Source organism: Muntiacus reevesi, chromosome 1 (assembly GCF_963930625.1).
Source record: "Muntiacus reevesi chromosome 1, mMunRee1.1, whole genome shotgun sequence".
Lineage (NCBI taxonomy): Eukaryota > Metazoa > Chordata > Mammalia > Artiodactyla > Cervidae > Muntiacus > Muntiacus reevesi.
In genome coordinates, this window is record NC_089249.1 from 47,266,190 (window position 1) to 47,282,999 (window position 16,810).

General features: G+C 58.1%; 1 protein-coding gene across 3 annotated transcripts; it reads right to left on the reverse strand.

The window, feature by feature from the left end:
* Positions 1–389: 389 nt before the first annotated feature.
* On the reverse strand, positions 390–13,122 carry ATN1 (atrophin 1). Of its 3 annotated transcripts, none has more exons than XM_065942063.1 (10): positions 12,469–13,122; positions 7,336–7,524; positions 6,945–7,082; positions 6,689–6,802; positions 4,001–5,994; positions 3,627–3,849; positions 2,545–3,241; positions 1,503–1,646; positions 1,009–1,189; positions 390–845 (listed from the first exon to the last, which is right to left on the reverse strand). In XM_065942063.1, the coding sequence occupies exons 2-10, from the start codon at positions 7,360–7,362 to the stop codon at positions 812–814; spliced, it is 3,552 nt and encodes a 1,183-aa protein (XP_065798135.1). In that variant the 5' UTR covers positions 7,363–7,524; positions 12,469–13,122; the 3' UTR covers positions 390–811. The 3 variants fall into 3 exon arrangements, with proteins under 3 accessions (XP_065798135.1, XP_065798139.1, XP_065798140.1); XM_065942067.1 differs by lacking the exon at positions 12,469–13,122 and adding an exon at positions 8,759–9,322; XM_065942068.1 differs by having other exon boundaries at positions 392–845; positions 4,001–5,991; positions 12,469–13,119.
* Between the last annotated feature and the right edge of the window lie 3,688 nt (positions 13,123–16,810).

The following is a 16,810-nucleotide window of genomic DNA, read 5'->3' on the forward strand; positions in this document are numbered from 1 at the left end:
CCCGAGTTTGCGTAGTTCCCTAGAGCTGTCCTGGGCCGCCAGCATCCTGACTGCCCAGCCTTGGCAGAAAGGGTCGGGATTTGACCCGGCACCCCCTTATGGTGGAGCCAGGACTCCTGGAAGCCGGCTCTTTGTGAGTCCCCTCTCCAACTCGCCAGGGTCCCTACCCACTTCCGGGCTGGCTCTGGGAGGTCGCACGGCTTTCTCTCGAGGTGTCACTGCGCGGAGACCCACACCCCCGCCCACGCCCCACAGCCCACAAAGAAACAGCCACAGACATCTTCCTGGGGAGTCGTGAGGATGTTTTTGTTTGGTTGGTTTCGTTTGGGATGTTCTTTAAAGAGCGTCATATAGATATTTATATATATAAATTATTAATGTGGGGGAGGGGAGAGGGGCGTACATCGCAGTGGGGCGCGCACACGGGGGGGGGGGCAGCTGGGGAGGGGCAGGGGCGGCACACGATGCTACGCAAAACAGCCACAGCTAACAGATGAAATAATCACACCAGGGGTGGGGGGCGGGCAGCGGCCACATGGGGGCGGGGGTTGGACGTGGGAGAGGAAGAAAGTCGGGGGCCAAGGGAGAGGGACCCGGTCCAAGATAAGTGTGCGCTTTCTGCCCCCACCCGCCCCCTCCCCGCCTCCGCACACCACAGGAGCCTCAACCTTGCATCTGTCCCTTCCTCCCTCCTGCCCAGAGGCCCGATGCCTGGGGCCTGAGCCGCACCAGGAGGCTCTGAGTGGCAGGGGGGGAGAGAGGCCTCCTGGGTCCAGAGGCAGGGGCCATGGTGCTCTCTCGATGGCGGGTCCTACAGCGGCTTGTCGCTTTCCTTCTTCAGATGACTGGGGGGAGAGGAGGCAGAGCAGGGGGGGGAGGCGAGAGACTGAGGTCCATCCAGACCGGCCCCGCTCACTGCGGATGGGTCCCCTCCCACGGGGGCCACACCCACCCCTGTCGGGCTGGGGTGCGTCCCCTCCGCCAGCCCCGGGCGCCCTTTGGTGGTACCTGTAGTAGTCCTCCTGGGCGGGCAGCGGCACGCTGTGCAGCGGGTGATGGGCATGCAGCCACTGCTGCTGCTCCAGCGCCAAGCGCTGCAACTCAGCCGACTGCGCGTGCATGGCCTGCAGCTGGTGAGCTGCCGACATCGGGGCAGAGAGGGAGGCTGGCAGGTCCCGGTATGGAGCAGCTGTGGGCAGGAAGGGCAGGGGCCACATGACTGATGAGGTACTCAGGTGGCCAGACACTGTTCATACAGAGGAACCGCCACGAATCAACTTAGGTGACAGTCAGTCCTGCAAGCTGCCAGAGGTGGTAAGGATCCAGGCCTCTGAGCTTGACCTTAACATCTTTGCCTCTCAGCCAGGGCCTCAGCCGTCCTGCTTCCATTCCCAGTTCCTCCCGCCACCTCATCTCTCCCCAAGCCCAATCAGACTGATTCCAGCACCTAACTTCCTCCATTCTCTCGAGAGACCGTCCCCACCCCCAACCTCCATCCTTACCAAAGAGCTGGTGACGAAGAACTTCGTTCTCGTGCAGAGGGTGAGGAAGAAGGGGGTTGGGGAGGGTCCCAGCTGGGTAGGGGATCCGGGTAAGGTGAGACCCTGAGGCCAGGGGGTCAATGAGAGGGTGCACCGAGGCAGAGGCTGGAGGGTAGAGAAGAGGAAGGTGTCAACAGAAGGCAGGTTTGGGGCAAACCATGCATTTGGGTGAAGGGCTCCATGCCTGGGAAGAGAGGTGGACGATCAAAACAGGGTGATCCAGCAAATCAAAAAAGGCACAATGGAGGGGCTAGAGGTCTAGGAGATGGACAGGGCAAGACCCTACTGCAGGAGGGACAGAGTGACGGATGGCAGAGGATAGGAGATTCCAGTTCTCAGAGGGACCTGAGGAATAGGAAGGGAGTGGACTACCGAGAGGAGATGAAAGAGAAAAGGAAGTTTAGGAAATGAGACAGGGAGGAACTTAAAAGAGAGAACACAAGGAGCCTGGAATGAATGTGAGTGTGAGGCTAAATGGGGCAGTGTTCTGACAATTAGAAAAATGGTGGAAAGACTCATTGTGAGTAAAGCTCGTTGTCCCTTGTGATCCCACAACCTGAGCCACAGGGCTTTTTCTAGAAGGTCACAGATCTATAGATTGGAGAGGAACATGAATTCCCTCTGCCTGAATGGAGAAGATGGCAAGAAACAATAGAGCTGAACCCAGAGGAGCAAGGAAATAGTTATGAGAAGGGCTCAGGGACAGAGGCTGTGAGGGGAGGAAGGTCGCACTCCTTTAAAGGTTTCCACCTCCAGCTTCTACCGTGGGGTGTGGGGGGAGACGCAGACCTGAATGTGGCTGGGGTGTGGGGCAGGTTCTCTGCAGTAGAGCTGGGGTAGGAATGACAGGCTGGGGAGGCAAAGACCAGGGCAGCAATCTCAGCAGAGCGGCTCAGGCGAGACGTGGGGTGGGAAGTGCAGGCCTGAGCAACAGAAGCGCCCAATGACTTGCCAGGGTGCAAAAGGATCCCAAAGGGCCTGGCCAAGGACGAGGGAATCTCACCTGCGTGAATGGCATCCTGCTGGTGGAGGTGCAGGTGAGAGTGGATGTGAGAGTGCTGGTGGTGATGGGGGGTCACGTTGAGCATCTGCAGCCGCGCCAGCGGGTCATTGCCCAGGGCGGCCACCCTTTCCGCGTGCTGCCTCTCAGCCGCCAGACGCTCCGCATAGGACATGTCAGGCCGCAGGGCGGGCCCAGCTGCCAGCGCTAGACGTTCTCTCTCCAGGGGCCCCAGGCTCGGATGGAAGGGGAAAGGGTGCAAGCCCGGGGGGCCGGGCTGCAGAGCCAGGCCTCCGTGCCGGGGGAAGGGATCCAGGCCTGGCCCAGGGACCCCATGTAGGGGCTCCAGCTCGCTGGGCTTCACCTCAAAGCCAGGCTTCAGACGGTCACGCAGGTCTCGTTCACGGGCTTCCCGCTCCCTCTCCCGGGCTGCTGGGTCACTGCTGTACAAGGCCGGGACATTGTAACCCAGGAGCCCCGGGTCCACTGCCCCCAGGGGCACGTAGAATGGATGGTTGCGATTGCCAGGAGACATCACGTGGGGCCGAGCGTATTCACTGAGGGTGCGCAGGGCTGGAGTGTCGGGGCCCAGGTAAGGGGGCACTGTAGCCACAGCACTGCCCGGCTCAAATGGAGGGCGATGGGGCACTGGGCCGAGAGATGGGCACTCCACTGGAGCACGGCCCTCCTGAGCCAACTTCTGTGGGACACAGGGAGACGCGGGGTCAACAAGGCAGGTCCGGGTCCTCAGCTGCTCATTTGTCTCAGCATCTGAATGCCTAAAGCCTCAGCTTACTGTAACTCGGCCTGCCAGGGACTTCCCTGCCCCTTCTCTTCCTACGGAGGATGATCTTTCTACGATCCACGGGTACTCTGACCTGAGCTTGCCTTTCTTCAGCCCAGGGATGCAATTCCTGCCGCTGGAATCCTCTGATCTCCATTTCCTGGGCTGCCATGGCTCCTCCACTTCGACAGGTGGCGCACGCCACCTCCCTACCACCGCCCCTCCCCCCCCCGCCGCGAACCTCCCTGAGTCGCGTAGAGGGCGGCCCCGAGGCGGGCGGCGCGCGCAGTGACGCACTCACCACGCTGCGTTCCAGCTCGCGCTCCTTCTCGCGCTCACGTTCCTTCTCGCGTTCCCGCTCGCGCTCGCGCTCCTTTTCTTCGCGCGCGCGCTGCTCGGCCTCGCGCCGCACCTTCTCTACCAGGTCGGCCCGTTTCTTGGCCAGCTTGGAGCCCTCCAGCGGCACGAAGTACAGGTCGCTGCGCGCGCACGAGTTAAAGCCGCGGTCCAGGTGTTTGTTGAACCTGCCAGGCGCCGAGGTACCGCGCGCTCAGCCCCTGCGAGCGGCACCCCCACCGGCGGCCGAGAGCAGGGCCTGGAGTACTTTGAAAAGCATCAAACGAACGCGGGGCCCATCCCGCGCCCGCCACCCCCAACCCCCGCCCCGGCGCTCACCTGGCCGACTGACTGGCGTGGCTGGGCACATCTACCACCTTGGGAGGGGGCGAGGGGCTGCGGGCCGGGGGCACTGGGCTCTCGGGGGTCTCATATTCCTCGGCCGGCTCCTGTTTGATCTGCGTGGCGCTCAGGGGCGGCCCAGAGGCGGGAGCCGCAGGCGGTGCAGGCAGGGATGACAGGCTGGAGGGCCCCGCAGGCGGCAGCGGCCCGGGCCCCACGGTGGGCGAGCCCGGCTTGAAGGTCCCTGGGCCTGCCGGCGGCGAGGCGCCTCGGTAGCCTGGTGGGGTCCCCGTTCGGAAGGAGGGCGGCGACCCCGGCTTGTATCCAGGTGGAGTAGCTGTCTTGTAGGCCCCTGGGGACGGAGCTCGCTTGCCGTAAGGTGGGGGCCCAGGCGGGGAGGCTGTCTTGTAGCCTGCTGGCGAGGAAGCCACTGTGGCAATGACCGTGGAAAGTGTGGCCGAGGAAGTGGTGACCGCAGGCACCGATGGGAAGGGGTAGGGCGCCCCTGGGGGGCCCTGGGAAGGAGAGGGGTGTGAACCCGGGTAGGACCCTTGAGAGGAGGAAGAGGAATTGGAAGAGGAGGAGGCTGGGGGTCCGTTGGGACCTGCTTGGCTGTAGGACACCTGACTGTGAGGTGGGGGCAGGTGTGCTGGCCCTGGTGGATAGGGTCTCAGAGACCCCAGGGAGGGAGACATGGCATACGGGTGTGCATGGTGGGAACCACCGCTCTCCAGGGGGTGAGGATATGCTCCAGGGGGAGGGGGCCCAGAGCCCCCGTGATGTGGTGGTGGTTGCTGCTGCTGCTGCTGTTGCTGGTGGTGGTGGTGATGTGTTGGGGCTGATGGGTGGGCCGTGGACTGGCCTCCAGCTGAAGGAGGGAAGGGACCTGGGTGGGCACTGCTGTTGGCTAAGAGGCGGCCATAGGGAGGAGGTGGGGGGGGACCCTGGCTCCACACAGCCTGGGATGGGAGAGAAGGCTGCGTATACTTGGGGGGCTGATTGGAGACAGAGAGACTGGTCGGGGGAGGGAAGGAGTGGGGATAACTGGGCAGTGCCTGGGAAGCGGGGTACTGAGAGGCAGAGGCAGAGGCAGAAGAACTAGAAGAGGCGGCTGCTGCAGAGCTGCTAGTAGAGGATGAGTAAGGATACCTCATCGGGGGGGCAGGGGCTGAAGAGGAGGACGCAGGGGGCAGAGGATGGGGTGAAGGAGCAAGAGTGGGGCCCTTCTCCGGGCCAGGAGGAAGTCCACCCAGGCTCTGCCCCATGGCATGGGGGGAGGGGAGATGCCCAGGTAGTGGCTGGGCCCCCAGGCCCGGAGGAGAGGCTGATGCATTGTTAAGGGGTCGCAGGGCAGGTGGGGGAGGCAGGTTCGGTGTCACGTGGGGGAAGGAGGCTGGTGGTGGCGCAGACGGTAGGTTTCCACCACCGACTGGAGTGTTAGGTGGCTTCGTTGGAGGAGCACTACCAGCCCCAGAGCTTGATATTGAAATGGGGGTGGTGGGTGGGGGGTGCTGCTTACCCCCACTAGGGGCCCCCACTGAAGAGGCAGCCCCACCCCCCTTGGGACCCAGTGGGGGTCCAGACAAAACCCCCCCACCAGAGCCCCCAGGGTAGAGCTGTGGATGAGGGGGAGGAGCCCCTGGAGGAGCCTGGAACATCCGAGATGTGGGGGGCTCCATGGGAGCATGATATCCAGTGGGTGTCACAGAAGGGTGGGGTTCAAAGCCAGGCTCTGGCTGTCGGGGGGTGCTGTCAGGCGGTGGAGGGGAGGGAGGGAAGAGTGGAGGTGGGTGATAGGGGCGGGCAGGGCCCTGGGACAGGCCAGAAGATGAGTCGGAGTCATTCTCCACGCTTCCAGGGCTGTAGATGCTAGGAGACGTGCTCCGGTTGTCCTGGTCGATGTCCCTGGGGTCGCTGCTGCCATCGTCATTGAGGCTCCGCCCATCCAAACTGTCCAGATCGGAGGGAGACTGGGGCCGGGGCAGCTCCTGCTGCACAAGAGGGAGAACCATGGTGGCCTTTGCTTTTCCTGCCTCCCCGGGATTTGGGGCCTTGCTGGCACAGAATGATTTCCCATCCACAGCATACCACTGCACCACGATGTGAAGAGTACTCTGGCTCAAGCCCACCGCCCGGCCATCTGGGGATCCTCCACTCTCACAGTCTCTCTGCTGCTCCCTAGCAGGCATCCAAGTTCCCTTGGGGCAAACCCAGTTCCTTCCTCAGGCATCCATCTCTAGCATCTCTTCCCATTCCACAGCTGAACCCAAATCCTTATCTTCCACCAGCCCATCTGCCATCCTCTCATCTCATCTACCCTTCTAATTAAACATCCCAGAAACCACTGGCTCTTAAAAAGACCACTTCTGCATGTTCTTTATGACTTACTCGTTCCTCCTACTGAGACTTCTCACCCTGGATCTCCTCCCCAGACCCTGCCTAAACACCAGGCCCTACAAAGGGAGAGGCTAGAATCCCCCACCCTCTACCCATTCCTCTTTGGCCCTGCCTGTCCACCTGACACTGGCCAGACACAGAGCCCTAAAGATCTGACTGACATCCAGACAGGCCAGTTTCACATGCACTCGGATAAGACTTTTCTCTCATATTTCAGACAATATGCGTGAAAGAAAGTTTGGGTGAATGTCAAGAAAATGGGTCATGATGGCAACAAGGGTCTCCCACCTCAGTTTTGGTCTTTTTTGGTGCGTTGGTCTCCTCACTTTCGCTCTCTGAGATCTCTTCACTCCGGCCCTGCTTGCTGACCTTTGGGGTGGAGGCTTCCTCTACTCGGGCTTTCTGTTAGAGGGAAAGAAAATTCCTATCTTGTACTCCCGAGCTCCACCAGTGCCCTCGGCCAGACAGGAAGCTCCCCCAACACACACATACACCGTCAGCCCCAGTGCCCGGGCATCCTGTGGAGGACATGGGGACAGAATACCTTGGCCGTCTGCCTAGACTTCTCGGCTTTGCCATCGCTGCTGGACGTGCTGACCCCGCCAGGGGAGGCCCGGCCCCTCGGTCTCAGCTCTTCCCGGGGCCCAGGGGCCTCTTTCTTCCGTCCACTCCTCATTGACATCTGAAGGAGAAGGAAGTGAGCAGATGATGCGGTTTTCTACATTACACCTCATTTCATCCTGTGCCTTCTTTCTATTCCCCTCCAGTGGCTGTCACGGAAGGATGGGGTTCAAAGCCAGGCTCGGCTGTTGGGGGAAGAAGAAAGGAGGAAGCAAAGAGTTGAGGAGGGTGGCCGGGGTGAGCGGAGCACTGGGACAGGTCAGAATCTTCCCTGACCGTGGCCTTCTGTGTCTCTCCTTTTAGCTCCTACTCACTGAGTCTTTATTCTGTCGTGTCTTCATTCTTCAGGCTGTGGAGACCCCATTCTCCTCTGCCCGGGCAGCTGGATACAGAAACTTCTCTGCTTCACCCTAAGGTCCCCCCAGCTACGGCCTGGGAAGCAAGAAGCAGGCTCTCCCGAGTTTTCAGCACCTGGAACTTGCAGGGTCTGTCTGCAGTGAAGCCTGTTGGAAAAAAAACCATCAAAGTCTCCAAACTGGAGAACAGAGTCTGAAGGGGGTACTACTGCACTTGTCAAGGGGCTGAGTGGGCAGCCCGGCCATGACACACTGCTGACTTGCCCATGGGCCGCTCCAGCTGTCTGTAAGTGAGGGAACCTCTGCTGGCAATGTCATTCCCTTCATTTCTCGGGAAGGCAGAAAGCGCAGATGTTTCTATGTGCCCCGATTCAGGAGATCACACTACTTCCCCCATAGAAATATATGTGCACACGAAATTCCACAGAGCCTTACAAAAGGAGCACAAAGAAGTGTACCTGAAATATTAGCTGATTTATTGAGTGCCTATGTCAAGCCCTTAGTTGACATAAAGCCCCATTTCATTTCATATTTATAACCATCCCTGAAAGTGAAAGTTGCTCAGTCGTGTCCGATTCTTTGTGCCCCATGGACTATACAGTCCAGGGAATTCTCCAGGCTAGAATACTGGAGTGGGTAGCCATTCCCTTCTCCAGGGGATCTTCCCAATCCAGGGATCAAACCCAGGTCTCCCACATTGCAGGTGGATTCTTTACCAGGGAAGCCCAACCCTATAAAGGAGGTAGTCTTATTATTCCCATTATATAGGTGAGGAGACTGAGGATCAAAGATTGTGATTGTGACTTGCCCAACTTCACGCAATGAGTACACAGTGAGGAACGAGAGACTGCCAGAATTAAGCCCCATCCCCCTGACTTCCAAGCGAGTGCTTTTTTTTCAGTACTTAGCTATACTCTCATCAGAAGTTGGTGAGAATTCTCAGAAGGCCTAGATCAGTCTCAGAGATATGAAAAGAATCTTTCTTCACATTAGAGTAGGTGGGAGAACAATGTCCCATTCAACAGTGCAAAGGCGCGCAGCCCTACCAATGCAAAGGCCAAACTGAGGTGTCCCCAAAGTGCCGAACTTCAGTTCTGAGTCTCATAAGACCCCTGGTCTAGTGCTTGGGTCCCCTAAGGCTGGAGGAGAACTCAGAGCTTTCACTTTACCAACCAAATCCGTGGAGATCACTGAGCAAACATTCCGAGTTTATACATAAGTAAGCCTGTCCTCCCATCTGGTTTAGACAGGGGCTCCCAGCTCCTCATAGCCAATCTATATACATCTATATGTTTCCTTATATATGCCTATCTACATAGTCAGCAATTTTCATTTACACTTGTGTTTCCTGCTAAGTGTCACATCTCTCCATGTTACTTACCATAAGATCTTTTGAGAGCAAAAATACTGTCTTCTTTTTATTTATTTTTGGTTGCTGCAGGAGGGTTTTTGGGCCCCGGCTTCTTGTCACATTGGCTTCTCTTGTGGAGCAGAGGCTCAATAGTTGTGGTTCACAGGTCTAATTGCTCCACGGCATGGGAGATCTTCCCGGACCAGGGGTTGAACCCGTGTCCTCTGCATTGGCAGGCAAATTCTTAACCACTAGACCACCAAGGAACTCCCCAAAATACTATCTTCTTACTGTTTTCTTCCTTTCTATATCCCTCGCAATGTCCTGTACATATGGGTGTTCTGATCTTTTTTTGCTACTGACCTTTAAACCCACTGACTTTAGCAGGTCTTCTCGAATGAAGTGCTGCTGGCCTTGGTGGGAACAGACCAAGCTTAGCCACCTACTCTGAGCTGAAAGCCCTGGCTATGGAAACAGCATTTCCACATTCTATAGTATATTTTCCCAAGGAATACCCTGGGAAAGTAATTCCTTCTCACTCACTCCACTGAACCCTCCTGAGGCATGCAGTGAGGGGCGAGCCTAACTTTTCCAGGAAACTTACTAAAAATCTACTTAAAGTCACAAAATAGCTGGGTCGAAGCCCAGGTCTGAGCTTACAACTGCTGCTCTGCCCAGTCTGCCAGCCATTTCTCTTCCACTACAACTATTACCACATTTTTTTTTTTTATTACCACATTTTTGAGCTGCTGTGTAAATTGGTTTTCTAATATTGTCAACCCACCCCCACCAAAACCCAAAGAACAAAACCCAACATAACAAAAGGGGGAAACAATCTTAAGGAAAGCACAAGAGAGGTGATAGTGACTGGTGTGTCTTTTGGCAGCCCCTGTAAAGGAGGGTACTTGTCTTCCTGTCACAGAACCACCTTCACGGTAGGTGAGTCAGGGAAAGGCAGGAATGGATGTACCTGAAGAACTGAGCAAGCCCAGTGTACCCCTCCTCCACCTCAACTTTTAATCAGTTGAAACCTGATAAAATTAGCAAAGGGTAGCTCTGAAGAAGAAAAGCAGTCATGAAAGGGTAGGTGACCCTGGGGAGGAGGAGTGGCAGGAGAAGGGAGGAGATAGGGTTGGGTTATACATACATTCCTGAACCAGGAGCCTGTTTTAGCACCTGCGAGCTGAGCTAACTACCCTCCTTCCTGCTCTAGTAGTCCGTCACTGTAATTCCAGTCTATAAAGCACTTACTGTGTGTCTGCAAAAAACTAAGCACCTTCACCTTCGGCACCTTACTGCAAAAGTAAAATTATAAAGGCCAGACTGGGGAGGTGCAAACATGAAAAATAAGGAAGAAGAGTCTCTAAGTAAGAACAGGAAAAGAAATTAAAGGAGAAATGTAATAGAGATCAGAAGGAATACACTCGAGGCACAAGGCTTTCTAGGATGGGCTTGCAGGGTAAATTTCAGGAACGTAGGCCCAGCCCCCACCATTGTTCCAGAACTTCCAGACTAACAAACCAGTCCTAGATAACAGTGCAGCCCAGACCAGCAGATAACAAGGTAGGGCCTAAGCTTCAGGATCTACAGTTGTCACTGGGACCTCAGATACCATCTTATCTGTGACCCTTAGTCAGTGAGGCCAAGGGTCAAAGAAAGAGAAGTGACTTGCCCAAGGTCACAGTTACTCAGAGGTGCAGCCAGAACTAGACCAGGAACCAGGTCTCCTGGTTCTGGTCCTCAAGCCCACCACACCAGCTGTTCCACAGCCCTCTCCCCTGGGTCACTGTCATCTGGGATGGGCATGGAGGGCCTAGCCATGCTTACAAGGTGGGAGAAATTGAAGGTCGAAGGCTCGCTGAGGGAAAGGGTCACCATGGAGACAGTCTGGGAAAAGGGGAAAGGGATACCTGGGAAGGAAGACTCAAGTTTAAGAAAAGGGAGAAAAATCTGCACAAAGAAGCAAAAAGATTACTGTATACAAAAAGTCCTGGGACTTGCTTGGTGGTCCAGTGGTTAAGAATCTGCCTGCCAATGCAGAGGACACAGGTTTGATCCCTGGTCCGGGAACTAAGATCCCACATGTTGCGGGGCAACTAAACTTCGTATGAGGCAACTAGGCTTCGTATGCCACAACGACTGAGCCTGAGCACCCTAGAGCCCATGCTCCACCACAAGAGAAGCCAGCAAGAATGAGAAGCGGGCACCCTGAAACTCAAGAAAGCCTGTGTACAGGAAAAAGAGCCCGCACACCACAAAGAAGACCCAGAGCAGCCAAAAATAAAATTAAGTAATAACATTTTTTTAAAGTCTCTAATAATGAACTGCCAAGGATCAGGAGCGTTTCTTCATCCTCCCACCATGCCTAAGGGGAAGGACTTGAAGAAATACAAATGACCTGCAAGGAATATGTCTACTTGTTCCCAAAGACAGCTGGATGGAGGGGGGTGGAGGCTCTGAGGAACCTCCTCTCCACCAGCAGCACCAGAAACATCCTCCAGAACTCAGCCAAGAGTCCCAAGGACACAGTGAAAGGCTGAGGCCCCGTCAAGATTCTGAGCCCCCATCTCTTGGACATCCCACTGGATCATTGCCATGGCAAGAAAATGGCAGACCCTGCCCCTCAAGAGTCCATCCCAGGGGTCCATCTGTCAGCCACTCCCCCTACAGTTGCCAAAGCAACTCCTGTCCTCCTATGGCACCCTCAGGGAAGGGAGCTTAAAGAGTACCTACCCCAGTAGAGATAAGTACATGCACAAAGGGAAATCTTTGAGCACAAAACAGTAATGAAGATCCACCCCCTCTTAAAGAAACCACAGCTAGAGGGGCAGTGGGTGCTCTGGGGATTTGTGAGTGGAGGTCACAACTTGTTTGGAGTGCCAGTAAGATTGCCCAGTTCGCTCCAGTCCACCCTCCCAGAAACCGTTTCCCCCTAAGTTTCCCTCCAGGGGTCCTGTCTTCCTCATCACTTGCTGGAGGAACCACACTACTGGGCCCCAGCATGCCCCTCTCCAAGAAGTACCTACGCCTGGGATTGGAAAAACAGGGTCAGAGGTGACCTGGAGTTGGGGAAAGAAAACTGAGTCACAAAGGCATCACCTTCCCACTTCCACCCGGGGAATACGCCGGGTTTTTCTTCTCAAAGGCAGCCCTCTCTTGGAGCGAGTCCCGTTTTCCCCAGGTTCCAATATCCTCCCTCAATCAGCTACAAAACCTTTCTATCTACCTACCACACCCCTTCCCCATTTCCCACCTCCCTTCTATACCTGGCACCCCGAACCCCGGGCTCTGACACCCGGGTTCTGGGCCTTCGGGGCTTCTCCTGGAGTCCTCATGCTCCACCTTGCTGCCATCTCTCCATTCCTTTTTGCCTTCGTCCAAAGCCCCCTCCCGGGCACCCCGCTTTTCCTCCGCCAAACTCCCACCTCGGGGTTCCTCTTTGGGTCTCGGGTCCTGCCTACCCTCCTGCCCCATTGGCCCTCCTCCTGAGACCCTCCCACCTCCCCGTACCTTCTAGATCCTCCAAGTGCCCCGACCCCCTTCCCTCCTCGGGGGCCGGCCCCACCCCTTGAGCCCCCAGCCTCAAGCTGGGCATTGCCCGCAGTGGGGGACCAGATCGGAAAAATAACAAATGGAGGCGGCGGCGGCGGCTGCGGGAGGGGGAACTGGGAAGGGTGGGGGTGGGGAGCCGCGGACCAGAACCCCGGCGGGCCCGAGGCCCAGGCGGCAGCAGGGCTTACCTGGTTGTAGCTCGGGACGGCTGGCTGGCTCCGAGCGGATTCGGGGCTCCGGCGCCTCGGGGGGGCGGCGGCTGCCGCTCCCCCGCCCCCCTCTCCTCTCCTCGGCTTCAGTCGCCGCCGCGACGGCGGCGGCGGCGGCCCCGACCCCCCCGGAGGGCGGCCCCCATCCCCCCTCTTACCCCACCTGGCCCCAGTCGCCCGCCGGCCTCCGGAGCAAATCCCGATCCCCGCTCTCGCTCGGCCCCTCCCCAGGCTCGCCGCCTCTCCCGGCCACCCGGAACGCCCGGGCCGCGCCACCCGCCCCCGCCGCGCCGCCGTCCGCCGTTCGCCGTCCGCCCCCGCGGCCCGGCCGGCTCTCCGCGCGGCTGCGACCCGCCGCCTCCCGCCCACCGCCCGCGCCCGCCCGGCGCAGCCCACACCTCTGCGATCCCCGACCCCCTTAGGCGGCCTCCGCCCGCGGCCTCCGCCCCTGCCCGGCGGTCGTCTCTCTCGCCCCTTCCTGGCCCCTCCCCGAGGCCGCCGGTACCCCCGAAACGGGTCCCGGCCCCAGGCCCCTGCCCGATGCGGGGCTGCGGGCGGGCGGGCTGGGCGGCGCGTCCGGCGACTCGCACAGGAAAGCGGACGGCGAAGGGAGGGAGCTTGGGAGAGGGGGATGGGAGAAGGGAGGAAGAGGGAGAAGGAGGGAGCGCGGAGGAACGGAGGAGAGAGGGGCTGGGAGGGAGCCGCGAGGGAGGGAGCGCGAGGCGAGCGGCGAGGGGGGAGGGGATCCGGCGAGGGGGAGGCGCCGCACGAGCTGGCCGAGACCGAGGCCGAGGGGCCCGGGGCGCGGGGAGGGGTGCGCCGAGGCGGAATGCGGGGAGCCCGCGGGCCTGGCGCTGGAGAGGGCTAGGTGGGGGCGGGGGGCGCGGGCCGTTATGGGGGAGGCTGGAGAAGTTTGGGGGGCCTAGGGGTGTGTGGCGGAGGTGAGGGGGGAGGCTGTGGGTGTGTAGCAAAGCCGCGGGGATGGGGTGAGGTTGGAGGGATGGAGCTTCTTGGGGGCAATGAGATGTGACCAGGGGAAAGAAGCTTGGGGTGACGGCGTCTGTGGCAGACACACAGCGGAAGAGGTTTGTTGGGGGGGGCAGTTGTGAGAGAATGGGATGAAGTTTGGGGTCCTAAAGAGGGGAAGAAATTGACAAGATGGAGACATATTCGAGAGGACGGGTTTCTGGAAGACTGAAGCGTCTGGGGGTGATGGGTGTTGGGGAAAGAACAGAGAACATAAGAATTTGGGGGAGTGACAAGTCTAGCGATGTCCTGTGGAGAAAGAAGGAAAACTAGAGGAGCCTTAAGAAAGGATGAAGGAGGTGGGGCTAGATGCAGATTCCAAGGGAGACTGGGTTCTGGGTGGGAAAGGAAGGTGGGAAACTGGGATGACTGGATTGGGGGGTGGGGGGCGGGTTCTGAAAGAGCTGAGAGTTTTTTGGGCAAGACAAGGGAGATAGAAAGGGGGGAGGGAGTAAAAACGGTTAGGAGGAAATGTAAGAGCAGTCTAGGCCTTTGGTGGCCCTGAGAGGAAAAGTCCGTGGGGTGGACAAGCTGGTGGACACGGGAGGGGAAAGCAGGAGAAGGCAACGATAGGAATGAGAAGGACAGGCCGGCAGAGGGAAGACGTTCATTTATGGAAGTGGGACACCCTCCCCAGGCCCTCTGGCTGGCGGTAGCTCCATTTTCCATCTCAAATCTGTCCGAAGTCATCACTCATGGTACTTGTGGGGGGGGGGGGGAGGCGGGCAGAGGTCGGGTGGGGACTAGGCTCCATGTGGAGACAACCTCAAGTGCCCCGATTATTCTAATGTGGAGACCATTCCACCACAGACTCTCTCCAGGCAGCCTCTGCCCCTGACAGCCCCCAGCCACTCCCAGTCTTCAGCCAGGTGGCTAGCACCCCCAGTCCACCCCCCACCCCACCCCCACCCCCACCCAGGGTCTCCTGGGCTCTCTCCCTGCCCCACGCCAAGCAGCAACATCTCTCAGGACAAAGGACACCAAGACGCTGGGTGATTTTTGGCAGCAGAGATTGGGAAGGCCAGAGAATGGGAGGGAGGCAGGCTGGGAACCGGGAAGAGCTGGAGCTGGAGTCGGGATTGGGAGCCCTCGATAGCACTCCAGATTTGGGGCGGGGATGGGGTAGTTGTGCAAGAGGCCGGCTTGAGGCTGAGGGTGGGCCCTGAAGGTGGGATCCCCACCACCACACAGCCTCCAGAGAAGGAAGGAGACTGGTTATGGAGCAACTGGTAGATTTTGCTTCCTATTTCCCCAGGCCCAGCTCAGCCAAGCTCTAGGAATACCCAGAAGTGCTAAATGGATTCCGTGCACCGAGAGCCTGAGCAGGAAGCCTTCCCTGGCCTAGGGATGAATTCCCACTCTTCAGACTCTTGAATCAGCTGGCACTCACTCTATTACCCCAGGCCCACCTTATCCCTCAGGGTTTTCCAGACAACTCCACCCCACCCACCCCCTGCCCACTGCACCCTAAGAGGACCCCAGCTCCTTCTCCCCACCCCCAACTTTGCTCCAAGACTCCTCCTCTCCCCGAGGTCCCACCTCCCCATTGCATTTCCTCTCTCTCTGCACTGCCCAGCTCAGTCCCCCACTGGGCCCTGGCCCAGGCTCTTCCCAGCTCCCTTCCAGGCTAAGCCCTTCTGCCTCCTTTTTTAACCACTAAGGGATCGGCTAGGATGGTGACATGTTGTTGTTGCGTCCCTAAGTGGTGTCTGACTCTGCGACACCATGGACTGTAGCCCTCCAGGTTCCTCTGTCCGTGGGATTCTCCAGGCAAGAATACTGGAGTGGGTTGCCATTTACTTCTCCAGGGGATATTCCCAACCCAGGGATGGAACCCGTGTCTCCTGCATTGCAGACAGATTCTTTACCACTGACCTGGATGGTGATATATCTGAGCCTAAAAGAAAAGTAGAGTGAAAACAGAAGCCAGGGCCTCTCCCCTCCAGATCCTCCCCAACCTGAGGACAGGATTCAGTTCAGCTTCAGGGAGCATCACACACACCCCACCATCATTGGTCACCCCAGCTCCCCACAACCCACCCGTTTCCAGGCAACGGCACATAAGAAAAGTGGAGAGAGGGGCCTGGGAGGCCCAGGGAGGGTGAGATGTAACTCAATCCACCCCAGTACCTGAGGGTTCTTTTTTTGCAGGGGTGCATGAGAAAGTGACCCATCGAGGAAAGAGGGCAGAGGTTGGGAAACATGGCTCCAGCCAGGAGTCAGCCTAGGAGTTACTGAAGAAAGGTGCATATAATGGACCCCAGAGTAAACCTCGGGGTGCCCCAAAGGAAACAAAAAGGGGCGCCAGGGGACACGGGAGCAGGGAAAGCTGAGATGCCCGCACTGGAACGAAGAGGCACAGAGGTTGGGGCAAGAAACCCTTTGACTGAAAAGGGCTAAGTTGTCAGCGATACGGGAAAGAAAACAGAGAAATGGGTCTTGCCCATACAGAGCTGGAATCCTCTTCCATTCCTGAAGCTGGGCAGAATGGCAGAGGGGGCCCAGTACCAGAACTCAGAGTAGAAGCTGAGCAGGAGGCCCACAGAGGGAGCTGCCTTGCTGTTCCTCCCACCCTCGCTCTGGCGCTGGTGCTGTCGGCCTCCTGCAGAGCCTTGGCTCCCTCTAGTGGCCGCAGCTCCCCACCACTCGGGCCAGGTAGCCGAGCCTTGGACGGTGGCTCAGTGGTATTAAAAAAAAAAAAAAAATCCGCCTGCCAATGCAGGAGATGTGGGTTCAATCCCTGGGTTGGGAAGAGCCCCTGGAGGAGGGCATGGCAACCCATTCCAGTATTCTTGCCTGCAAAAAAAAATGGACAGAGGAGCCTGGCAGGCTACAGTCCATGGGGTTACTGAATCAGACACCACTTAGGCACCAAACAAGAAAGATAGGGCTCATCCTCCCCCTGCCCCCAGGTAGTTCCTGCGTTCCTGTCTCAGTTCTGGGGCTCTGCTGGAGCCCAAGTGTGATAGTGGGTCTCCAGCCACACACTGGCCCCCTGCTCGCAGGCTCACCCAACCAGGGGCCTGTTGATGACCTCAGGTCCTGAATTTCCAGTTTACTGGAAGTTACATGTCCTCAGGCCTCTGCAGCTTGCAGGGGGCGCTGCCCAGACAGTGCTGGCCCATCCCAGGAGCTCCAGGACTCAATCTGGGAGAGGACCTGTACACCGGAGCAGCTCTAGTCCCAGCTCCATCACTTCTCTGATCAAGGGCCTTGGTGAATCTGCAGACACTTTGGACCCCATTCTCCAAAAATGCACACGCACACAATGTTTTTGATACTTTTAGGAATTCTT